Source organism: Hydra vulgaris, chromosome 04, assembly GCF_038396675.1.
Source record: "Hydra vulgaris chromosome 04, alternate assembly HydraT2T_AEP".
In the NCBI taxonomy this organism is placed as follows: Eukaryota; Metazoa; Cnidaria; class Hydrozoa; order Anthoathecata; family Hydridae; genus Hydra; species Hydra vulgaris.
The window spans coordinates 12,219,555-12,232,164 of NC_088923.1; the positions used below are offsets into that span (position 1 = coordinate 12,219,555).

The window sequence follows — 12,610 nt, forward strand, 5'->3', positions numbered from 1 at the left end:
TATGTAGTAAACATTTAATGAATGAATGAACTATTTAATTAATTCCCTTTTTATCTAAACTTGGTTGGCAGCGCTTTAGCACATTTTTTAATAGTTTTTTGTTGCAATATATGTTTGCTACTATATTTTAAATTGTTAAATTTTGCATAAAATCACATTTTACATTAGTGAAATATTGCTATTAATAGTATTTAAAAGCTGTTTGTTTATACCTAAAACTTGGGCAAGTAGAACCATATTCAATTGTAAATGACGCTATATTTAATTATTTATATACATCTGTCACTTGTTTAACTTTTTTTAACTTGTTTTAAATTTATTCATTATTTTAATATAAAATAAAGTTTTAGCAATTATCAAAAAAGTTTTGATGTAAAAATACAGTTTTTAATAATTTTCGAAACTTTGCAAAAAGCTGCTTGTATACGCTGTAACGAAGAACCTTTTCAACCAAGAACCTTTCAACGAAAAACCTTTTAAAAAACCATTTTATAGCTTACTACCTGAGCTAAAGGATCCTCTACGAGTTTTTTTTTCAAACTTGTAAGTAACAGTTGAAGCTAATTTTGAATCAAATGTAACTCCATCTTGAATGTCTCGGGTATTTGCTCCTTGATTTATTAGAAATAAAGCAACGTCAAAATGTCCAAACAAATTTGCAATTAATAATGGTGTAAGGTTGGACCACGTACGTAAAGTTGTGTCTGCACCATGAACAATTAAAGTTTTTACCATTTTTAAATTTCCAACAGCACATGCTTGGTGCAATGGTGTCAACCCTGGAGCTCTCATGTAGTTAATGTTAGGTCTATATGTTTTTAAATTTTTTACTAATGCGTTATAATCATTTTGAAGTATCGGAAGAAAAATAGCATCTTCAAAGCTTTCAGTTGTATATCTTCGTGATAAATTAGGTGTTTTGAATACAGAACTTGGTGTAGATGGTTGGGTAACAAAAGACTCTTCAGAAATATCACCTTTGGCACTGCATTTAACAAAATTTTGTGAGTTTTTTTTCATAAATATTCTTTCTTTCAAAATGTTTCGCAGTGTCGACCAGGATGATTTTTTTGAGTTTTGTTGAAACAACAGAGTGATTGGTATTAGTTCAGCTATTTTATTTTGTGTTTCTTTCGATTCATCATTTGATAAATTTTGAAGTAAATATTCAGTGGAATTTATCATTTCCAAGAAGTTAACAAAAATAAATACTAATTTTATTTTAAGAATTTGCAGCAAATTTTCTTTTAAAATGATATACAGCAGCGCTAGAGCGTTTCTAATATTGTTTACTTGCGTTATTTTTATTTTGCTATAACGTCATCAGGAGATAATTGTCTATAACTGATTAATTCTTTTAATTCAAAATAGAATTATTTAAACCCTGTTTATCAAAAATCTATTTTTGTACTAAATTTTTCAAATGTAATTTTTTTTCTCCGTAAAACCTCTTTATTATACTTTCCCTTTTCTTTTTCTAAGGGTATTAAAATTAAAACAATTTTTTTAAATTTTCTAAACAACTTTTTTTTGTGAAGAATTTGAATAGATTTTGGGTTGTGGAAGAAGGTTACTTCTCAACTACTCAATTGGAGTTTAAAAACTTTATTTTATCTATTAAAATTTAATTTTTTGTATTTTTACTGATTACATACGAAATGAGTGACAAGTTTTTGCTTTTATTAAATTTATGATTTTAAAACTATAATAGAAAAATATTTTAAATGTTTTTTAAAAATACTTTTACGAGTCAACGGGAGTCTCTTATAGACTACGCAAATTCTTGTCATAAATTTTTTGTTTATTATTTATAATAATGGTTCCATACAAAAGCACATTTTAATTGTATTACCTGTTTATCAGCCAAATTGATACATATAAATGCATGAAAAAATAAAAAAATACTTAAGCTTGGTTTCCAATAGTTGTAAAAATGTCGTTCAACAGCTGTACAATAATGTTTTCTGATGGAAATATTTTCTTGCGTAAGTTGCACAACTTAACGTCGGTTGTACGATAAAATTTACCTTGTAAAACAAAGGTTACGGAAATAGAATCAAATAAATTTTTGCAACAATTGTTCTACAGCAAAAACATACAATTGTTGTACAGCATTTCTACAACTATTGAAAACCAAGCTTTAAAAGCCTATAAAATGCTTAAAATAAAACAAAAGGTACCAGTTTCAGTTAAAAAAAATGTAATAATGTTTTTTGGAACATGGATTTTGCACTAGTGGAAAACGTGAAAAATCAATTAAGTATGCATATTTGGAATGCTGTGACCGTATGCATTTGCAAACACACACACACACTCTCTCTTTCTGTCTTTCTCTCTCTCTCTCTCTCTCTCTCACACACACACACACACATACACACACACACACACACACACACACACACACACACACACACACACCCATACACACACACACACACACACACACACACACACACACACACACACACACACACACACACACACACACACACACACACACACACACACACACACGCACACACACACACACCCAAACGCATATGTAGACCTAACAAAACTTTGCTGAAAAGCATTGATAAATGGATTAATGGAGATTTACAAGTTGACGCTTATCGGAATAAATTTGGCATTAAGAATAATTCAAAAACTTTTATGGATTTGAGCACCATCAATAAATATATATATATATATATATATATATATATATATAATATATATATATATATATATATATATATATATATATATATATATATTTGGTATTGTTAATTGAAAAGCAATATTTACCGTTTTGCCGTATGGTAAATACTTGAACGGTTTCATCTTGTAAATTTACCGTTTGTTGTGTTTTTCTTTTGGAAAGAATATTTCTAAAAACAGTAATGTAAAAATTATAATAAATTAAATAAATTTAAAAATTTTGAATTAGTTCAAAAAAATTATTAAAAGGTCCTAATGGAAAAAGTAGGCTTGTTGTCTAAAGACCCAGTTGGTAGGTACAGCATCTTTTATGATGAGGTTCTATTTGTTTTTATGGCAACACACTTGGAAACTGAAGCAACAATTTCAGTACTCACGATTGATAAATGTTAAGTTTTTATACGGTTTTGTTTAACAAATTTTTTTCTAATATATTTTATCAAATTTTCATTATTTTGGTTAAAGTGAATGTCAAATGCTCTGTAACGGTTTTTAGTACCAAATTTTCTTATCGGAAACCCAGTAATAAAGTTTTGGTAAAATAATGATAATCCGTTCATACAATTTTGTTTAAAAAGTTGTAAAAAAATTGTTGTGTCATTAAATGATAGCTACACTCAATTTATGGGATAACTTAAATATGGCTATGATATTTTTAACACTTATATCACGTATCATGAAGATCGTAACCATACATGACCCATCCACGCCATCCCAAAAATTGAATTTGCCTATCTCATGTTGTACGCAACAAATTTTCTAGTCGGATTATTACATTTTTGCAAAAAACGTACCAAACATTATTAAAATAAAACTTTTTAACGAGACTGTTGCAGAAATACATTACTGAGAAATACATTTGTACAGTACGCACAAAATTAACAAACTTTATCGTAATAAGACCCTTGGTATTAAGTTGGGCCGTTTTTATTATAATATTCCACACGAGTGGATGTTAACTTGACTGGTACTGCATTAAACCAAGGTTGTTCTAACTTAACATTTCACACTTTTCAACAATTATAGAGTTTATAGCTTACTCAACCAAAAAACCGAGTGTTTTACTTGGGGGCAAATCTACGGGAGATATGGCTGGGTATCATAACCCAGTAGGAATGTTATTCCTCGAATCGTCTCGTCTCGTTGTACTCGCTAGTAAATAAAATCTATAACATTCACATAAATAATATAATAAATTTACAAAAACAAACCTTAATTTCAATAATTAATTTACAGTATTTAACTGTGTTTATAACATAGTTTTTTTTTTGTCATTTTTTACAATTAATAATAAAATTTATTGCTTGTTTATGGCTGTAAACTTTTGTTTCAGTTTTGTAAATCTTTTAATTAAACTTTTTTTTTAATTTTTCTTTTTTAAAAATTTTTATTTTGGACTCTACTATAGTATAACATGAACTCTAGTAGCTCCATAGTTAGTTCCTCCTGAAAGAACATATTAAATTAGTTTTGTTCTAAAATAGAACTTTGCCGGTAATAATATTTAATAATTACCAGTAAATTATTTGCGATTTTATGTTAATCAATAAAGTATAATTGTAATCTTTAAGAAAAAGCATCCTAAAAATTATTTTATAAAGAAAACAGATGAGTTACTTTTTATTATTTAACAGACGTCAAATTAATAAAAAGTTATTCATACTACATTAAAATATATAGTAAAGTTTCTATTTTGCTGATATATATCAAAAAGAAGTTTGAAATTAGAAAATTTTTTTATATATTTTTATAAAAGAAAACATTTGTCAAAAAATACGAAAAATGCTTATTTACAGAAATCCAACTTATCATAATTAATTCAATTGTAATTTCTCGTTTTACTTTTTGCTTTTGCTTGATAAAACTACGTCATGCATTTAGAATTATAAACTTTCAACCGTTTTTGACCCCCTCTCTTTTGTAACAAGTCTCATACAAGTCGTCACAAAACCACGACCCCCTCCCCCTTTCTCACACCTCCAATTTATGGACGACCCCAAAAAAAAACTTTCAAAGACAAAAGTTTATTAAACAATTTCCACTAAAGACTGCTATGATCGGAGATTTAAAATATGAAATATTTTGAAGTGCTTAGAAAATATCCGTGTAGCAAAAAAAAAAAAAAATTATTTTTGAAAAAATAAATAAAAGAAAAATCTTTAAAACTTGTATCGTATTTTTTTGCAACTTTAATTGTTAATTTTACTAACTACATTGTTTTGCATAAGTTGTATTGCTAAAAATAAAGCGATATTCAAAATAATAATAAAAAATTCCATGCTTTGGGTTTGTCTTGGCAATGTCTTTCAGAATAATAAATTTCCTACAGATAAATAAGTTAAACGATAGACATTATTATGTGCTGAAAAACTTTTTTTTTATAAAAACATCACACAGTTTGATAATTTATGACCTTAACGTCACTGAAATATCCTATAAAATCTTTTCGAGAGTTGATAATGCAATGCAATTGGAATTAAAGAAAAGCAGTTTTAATTTTCCGGACTAAAATCCAAAGTTTTTCAATAATACCTATGTATAAATTAATTAGCAATTTAATTTTGCCTTCACTAAGACTTTAAAACACGCACTTTTTGTCCTAAACAGAAAATCATTCATTTTGAATGGTTGGGTCTAGATACTCGCTTGAAATATAAATGAAAAGCTTTGATTGCTTGCTCAATAAAGACTCCAAGAAATGATGTATTTTAATAAATTGAGACGCATAATATTGTGTTGAATGCACTTTTTGGAGTGACAAAAAAAAAAGGAAGAAAGTTAAACCGTTGTTATAATTTACAAAATTTTGACAAATTACCGCTAGTTATTAAAATAATTTTTTTAAATAATAAATTATTTACAAAAATTGATTAACTAGTCAACAACCTATTTTCAGATTTTTGATTGATTTTTTTAAATAAATAATCAAGTTTTTAATATTTTAAATTATGTATTATGGCCAGCTAATGATGCTTGTGCCCATAATCGCCAGCATCATAGAATTGTTTTAAAGTTATTGTCATAAATAATGTGAACATACCTTGATGATCCAATAACTAGTTAGCAAGAGGAGCCGTCGCGCAATGGTTAGAGCGCTTGTTTTAAAGTCAAAAAGAAGCAGGCTTGATGCCAACTCTGGCCACATTTAGAACATAATAAAGCAAGCGTGAACTTTCTACTCAAATATTCTTTAACGGTGCTCTGTAATAAGACCGTAAAGACTTTTTGAAGCACTTTAATAACCATAACAAAAAAAATCTAAGAAAACTTAAGTGTTTAGAGTCGTGGATAACATTAGGGGAAAAAATGATGTTTAATTAATCTTATGTACAAATTCAATTATTAGTTTTGTCTTAAACAGTAAGTTATCTTATTTTGTATGGTTGGATCAATATATCATATTATCCCAAAAGACAAACCCGTTATTTGTTTTATTTCTGGATATATATATATATATATATATATATATATCCATATTTTTTAAAAAAAAGCTATCAACTTTCTATTTTTGCAACTTTATGAATAATTTTATCTATTTTCTATAGTTCTATAAATAGCACATGGGCGGCACTACAGTCTTTAGATTCAGAGAAAAAAATTATCCGATTCTTTTTCCCAGCATGCCGCCGAATATAAAAATTTAATAACTGCAAGTGTGCTTCTATCAAAAGACCCGTTTTTAAGTCGTTTTTTAGACGTCGTATATACACTGGAACACGTGTTATAAATTGAAATACTATATAAGCATAGATTTAGACGACATTTTATCTGATTTTTTTAAGCGATGTTCGTGAATTTTGGAAAGTATTTAATAAAACTTTTCATATATATATATATATATATATATATATATATATATAATGTTAGTGTATTCTACAAATATTCTACAAATGTATTCTACAATATTCTTAAAGAGCAATAATAAATTAGTAACAACATTTTTTTATTTTTTTTTGACAGGCTGGGACAGGATTTTTTTTTAAAAGTAAACTATTCTTAGTAAACTAAATCGGAAATTCGAAAAAAAAAATAAAAAGGAAGTTTGGCATTGTTTTAATTAATCATATAATAACTGTGGCTGATTTGCAACCAGGAAGTTATATTAACTACATTAAAGTTAAAAAATTAATTATGAAAAGAATTCTTTAGAATTAGAATAATTTTATTTTGGCCACTTATTTTCATGTCTGTATTTAGAAATAATTCAGGTTTTTTGTTGAGTAAATTATTTTGATTCAAATGGGTAATAATTTCAATTTTTACTTGCTAACGTAGTATACATTTTTTGAAAATATAATTATAGGCAGCCGCAGTTTTTAGAATACACAAGTTTAATTTAGAATTAATATCTTTTTCTCTAAGTTGTTTTTTTTCTTACTAATGTCCACTCTCAAATTTTTAGATAGACTAATTGTTTTGCCACTCTTACGCAAACATTCTTCGCCAGTTCCCCAAAATTTTTCAATTGGACGGAACTGTTGGCAGTTTGGTGAGTTCAAGCTTTTTGATATAAATTTGATATCCCTCGAACTGTACCACTCTACAGTCTTCTTAGAATAATGACAAGAAGTAAGATCAGGCTAGAATCAACAGGGAACATCGTGACAATGATAATACTGCAAAAGTCCAGCTTCCAAGCATTCTTTAATGTAAACATCCGAGTTTAAATTTGACAATGAAGCAAAAGCTAAAGATCTCCAAACGTAGCTGCATATTGCTTGCCACAAAAGAAGTTTTTTATTTATCCAATAATTTTTACTTAAACTTGTTCCTGACATGACCACGAACAATTGAAGTGTGAAATTTTGGACCTGGAAGTTGCTTGAAGTTATATTTGATGTACGCTTCGTCATCCATAATTATGCAGTCATTAAATTTTGTAAGCACTTTGTCATAAAGTTTTAGAGCTCGAATTTTAGCAGTCAGTGATTGCTTATCTGATTGGTTTGGATATTTAATGGCTCGGAAAGACTTGAAATTTCTTAACTTTCCTGACAAAAAAAACTTTGAAAATTTATACCGTTTTGCTTGTTCTCTGCTCGATAAGCCGAGATTTCGCATGAATGATCGTCGAATACTAATTGCTGTTTTTTTACCTTTAAAGCCACTCTTTCTTCCAGATCTTTTTGCTTCGATAAATAAGGAGCTCTTGTATCGTTTTATGACCATACAAACAGTAGTTTTTCTAGATTCAGATGCTTTATCGATTGAAAGTAACGATGCAGAAAGAGTTTGTAGATAGATATGAAGATTTTTTTTTCGTTTTTCTAATTGTTTTTATAACATTTTAATTAAGAGAATTATTTTGACTCGTTTGTTGATGTTTTTAATTAATACTATCATTACTTAATCAATTATTTAATTAAAAAAATAATTCTAAAGTGTGTTAGTGACAAGTTTTAAAACGAAATTCATCGTTCCTAATTTAACAATCGCATGCCTTAATAGTATTACTGTTAAAACTTTTGTGCAATTTATTAGAGGGAGGAAAATATTTTTATCTATTAATTTTAAAAACGCTATTTCAATATTTGTTAAAACACTTTTGCTATACAGTGGGTTGAACCGAATTATATTTCTTTTTCTTTTTTTGCAATTTTGTTTCAAATAATACATATAATATATATATATATATATATATATATATATATATATATATATATATATATATATATATATATATATATATATATATAAGTATATATATATATATATATAAGTATATATATATATATATAAGTATATATATATACAGGGTGCGTCAGCTATTTGAGAACATATCTTTAATTTTTTATAAATGATAAAAAGTCAAACAAAAAATATTTTTAACCAAAACCAATTATATAAATAATATAAGATAAACTATTGTTTAATAATTTCATTCAATGAAATCCCCCTCTACTTCAGTAACAGCTTCGATTCGAGACCCAAACCGACTGCAAGCGTGCTTAAGATGTTCCTCATCTATGTTGTACATTACTCGGACAATGGATTCTTTCAAAGAACCTTTGGTGTTATGGGGATATTTATCAACATCACTCTCAACGACGTCCCACACATAATAATCCAATGGATTCAGTTTGTTTAACAGCCTCTTGAACCTTATCAAACGATTCGCTTTGGTGGTCTCGGACATAACTGATCTCTCCCCATCACATAAGACTTTTAGCGAAGATTTTCATGAACAGTCCTTCGAATTGTGGCTTCTAAAACACCCAGGTCTTTTGCGATGAATCTCATTGACTTTTGGGGGCTCTCGTCAACGATATTCTGAACTTGATGAATAAATTACAGGTGTTCTAGTCGTGTCTGACCGTTGCTCGTGCTTTTTGGCACCATGGAGAACTATTTTTTTTATTAAAAAAAAGAAAGCAAAATATAAAAATACTTGTCATAAATATATATATATATATATATATATATATATATATATATATATATATATATATATATATATATATATATATATATATATATATATATATATATATATATATATATATATATATATATGACAAGTATTTTTATATTTTGCTTTTTTTTTTTAATAAAAAGATAGTTCTCCATGATGCTAATCCATTGCATTAGCTTGAAATAATAAATATTGGTAAATCAAATAAAATTTATAATTCTCGTATATATAAATTTAATCCATAAGGCGACTTATAATAATAATTTTAATAGATAACATTAGACTAATATCCTAAAATAACATAACTCCCTATTTATTTTTGTTGTGTTTTTTTTTATTATGTTTTTTATTTTGTTGTTGGCATGGAGTGCTATCTAAGTTTAGATGCGTTTTATATTTTTAATCTTCAGTGTGGTTTTGTAAAAATTGCCTGAATTCCGAAATATGCAAAGTTTTTATACGTCAGACAGTAGCTCAAAACAACAACAAAAAATGGCAGTAAACCCTTGACAACTTTTTTTATAAATAAAGTGATCTTTTTTAAATAATAATATATTGCAATGATTTTTATATTTTAAAACTTTTATTTTATATTTTATAATTAAAAGAAGTTTTGATATTATTTTCCAAGAAATATTAAAAATGTGAGATTTTTATTTGATTAAAATGGAGACTATGTAATTTAGTTAAAAGTGTATATTTCATTTTAAGATAATCTTTTGACTCTATATATTTCAAATATACTGAAAAGAAAAAAGAAAATCTGTTGTTTTTTTTGGTTAAATTTAAAAAACTTTTTTTAAATAAAGTAGCGAATATATGTATTTTTTGGTTTATTTATCAGGTAAAAAAAATATTCCACCGAGTTCCAATAATATATATATATATATACATATATATATATATATATATATATATATATATATATATATATATATATATATATATATATATATATATATATATATATATATATATATATATATATATATATGTATATATATTTTTTTGTCCCGTTAGTTAGAGTTTCTACTTTTAAAATAAAAAGGGAAAACTGCGCTCAGGTGGCTACTAGGTTTGATGCGCTCCATATAAGATAAATTTTGATTTAGTGAAAGTAAATACTGAGAGTGAATTAGACTTGGTGCTCAGAATTTCAGCTTTTGCACTGCTCTGTTAATGTGTTCGGTGTTTATTCTTCATTTGAGCTATGAAATTGAACATTATTCTTTATATTAAACCAATGCTTAGCTTAATTCTCATCTTATCTTAGCTGATCTAATAACTTGTTTTTTCTTTTCCTTTTTTCACTTGGACGACATTCAACAGAATGAAACCAACCGACAATTTGACATATCATGAAATTATATCGCCATTGATTTCACAATAAATTTCCTGTTTATCAAAAAGGAACCAACTGCAATATTCACTGCTTATAAGTTACAATACAATATTGAAATGTTGATCTTATATGTGTTTTAGCTGCAAATTTTTTTATATTTTTTTATCTCAGTGAGAGATTTTTTTTAGTTGGTTCCTTTCTGTTTTTGTCCACTTAATCTGCCACGCTGTGCCAAAAACGCACAGTGTGGCAGATTAAGTGGACGACATTTTCGCGCAGCGTGGTACAACATTAAAATAGTGTTTATTTTATAACATTAAAAGGTTGTCCATACACGAGTAGGAGTGAACCGCTAAATTAATTTGTCTTTAAATTAAATTTAAGTATTTTTTAAAAACAACTTTCTTGTAAATTAAGTAATTATATGCGTAATAAAGTTTTTTTAACATCTAAAAAAAATTAGGTATTGTTAACTTATGTTAAAACAATTAATTGATGGAGACTGAAAATGAAATCAAAGTAAAGCATATTTGTACCTCTTTTGTATTATTAATAACATCTTAGTCCTGAAACATATTCAAAAAACGTTGTATTAAAAACACATGTTTTGTTAAAATTTTAAAGCTCATTGGTTAGTATGAAAGTCAGTAAAGTTTTGAAAAATATTTATTAGGGGTCATCCACAAAGTACGTACGCCAAAAAATTAGAAACTCGAACCCCCTCCCCCTGTTGTCATGCGTACTTTAAATTCCCCCCCCCCTCCCTTCCTCCTTAAAAAGTTTTTTGAAATACCCCCGCCCCTCTCCTCCCTCTTTTTCTTTAAAAAGTTTTAATTGAGAAAAAACTGTATAGGGTAGAGCTGGGCATATCGGGACAGTGGGCAGTGAGGCATAACTGGACAATTATGTCCAAAGCCTTATATCTCAGCTAAAAAATTTTTTTTTGATAAAACATTTTAAATTATTGAGCTTCATTATTGCAAAAGAAAAATTAGTTTTATAAGTATCGAAATGGATATAAAGCACCAAAATGCATCAGTAAGTGAGCGAAAAACAAAATTTGCGTATTTTCTTAAGCGAGACAACGTCAAAAGATTTATCTTAAACTATTGCTAGTTTATGATTTATATTTAAAAAAATTATAGTTATCGACAGAATTTTTAATCCTCTTTTAGAATGTGGCTATAAAAAAATATCTGGAATTGAACTTTTTAAATAGTTTTAATTTCAGTAAAAAAAGTTTTTGTAGGGCATATCGAGACAGCAAGTTATTTATATAATTGACTACATTACTACCATTTTGTTTTCAGTTTGATGATTTTGTTTTTAATCTAAAATATTATTTTCATTATTTATAAAAGTAATATTAGTAATAAACTCAAAGAAACTGTTATTTTATTAACTTAACTTCGACTATTAAGGGGTCGTCCATAAAGTACGTACGCCAAAAATTTTGAAATTTGACCCCCCCTCCCCCCTGTTGCCATGCGTACTTTTATGTCCCCACCCCCCCCCCCCCTTAAAAGTACGTACGTTTCTCAAATACCCCCTCCTTATAGATCCCCCCCCCCCCCCATCCCTTCTTTATTTTTTTTTCTCAATAAAAAAGTTTATTTAAAAAAAAAATGGAGGGTTCCTTAGATACTATATACGACCCCAAAGCTCTTTGTTTGCGCATTTTAAAAACGTCTTTAAGTATATATGCAAATAATTGAAATAAATTTAAAATACATAAAAGGTAAGTATATATTTGGGCGAGAGGTTAATGCGGCGGAAATAGTCGACAGAGATCGAGGTTCGATTCCCGGTGATATCCATGTAAACCTTTTTTTTTGTTTTAATAACGAATCAAATGTAAATAAACTATACTTAAGGTTGACGTTTTTTTCAGGCACCCCTTTTTAGTAAGTAAAAAACGGGTCTTACGTGAGATCAGTAATATTGAAAACAAAGGGTAAAACCCAGTGGGAGGGGGCAACAGCAAATTTTGTGCCCTTTTGCTAATTTAAGAAGCTTTTTATTTTAGCAAAACCTAGCGGTCAAATTTGGAAGATTTTGAGACGCCATTGACACGTTTTTTTTGGGGGTGACTCCGTCCCATCAACCACGGCCCTCAGGTCTTACTCAGGGCCAGTATATAAGGGGTGGCATGTGTG

The 12,610-nt window shown here is 27.7% G+C and overlaps 1 protein-coding gene across 1 annotated transcript; it reads right to left on the bottom strand.

Annotated features, from left to right (window-relative positions):
* Nucleotides 1-212: 212 nt before the first annotated feature.
* Nucleotides 213-1,249, bottom strand: LOC105844596 (ankyrin-1). The gene has a single exon (XM_065794764.1). It carries the CDS (start codon nucleotides 1,183-1,185, stop codon nucleotides 490-492), a length of 696 nt encoding a protein of 231 aa, XP_065650836.1. The 5' UTR covers nucleotides 1,186-1,249; the 3' UTR covers nucleotides 213-489.
* Between the last annotated feature and the right edge of the window lie 11,361 nt (nucleotides 1,250-12,610).

Bases quoted from the DNA above. Each gene is read 5' to 3' on its own strand.
- LOC105844596 (XM_065794764.1), bottom strand. From the start codon at position 1,185: ATGATAAATTCCACTGAATATTTACTTCAAAATTTATCAAATGATGAA.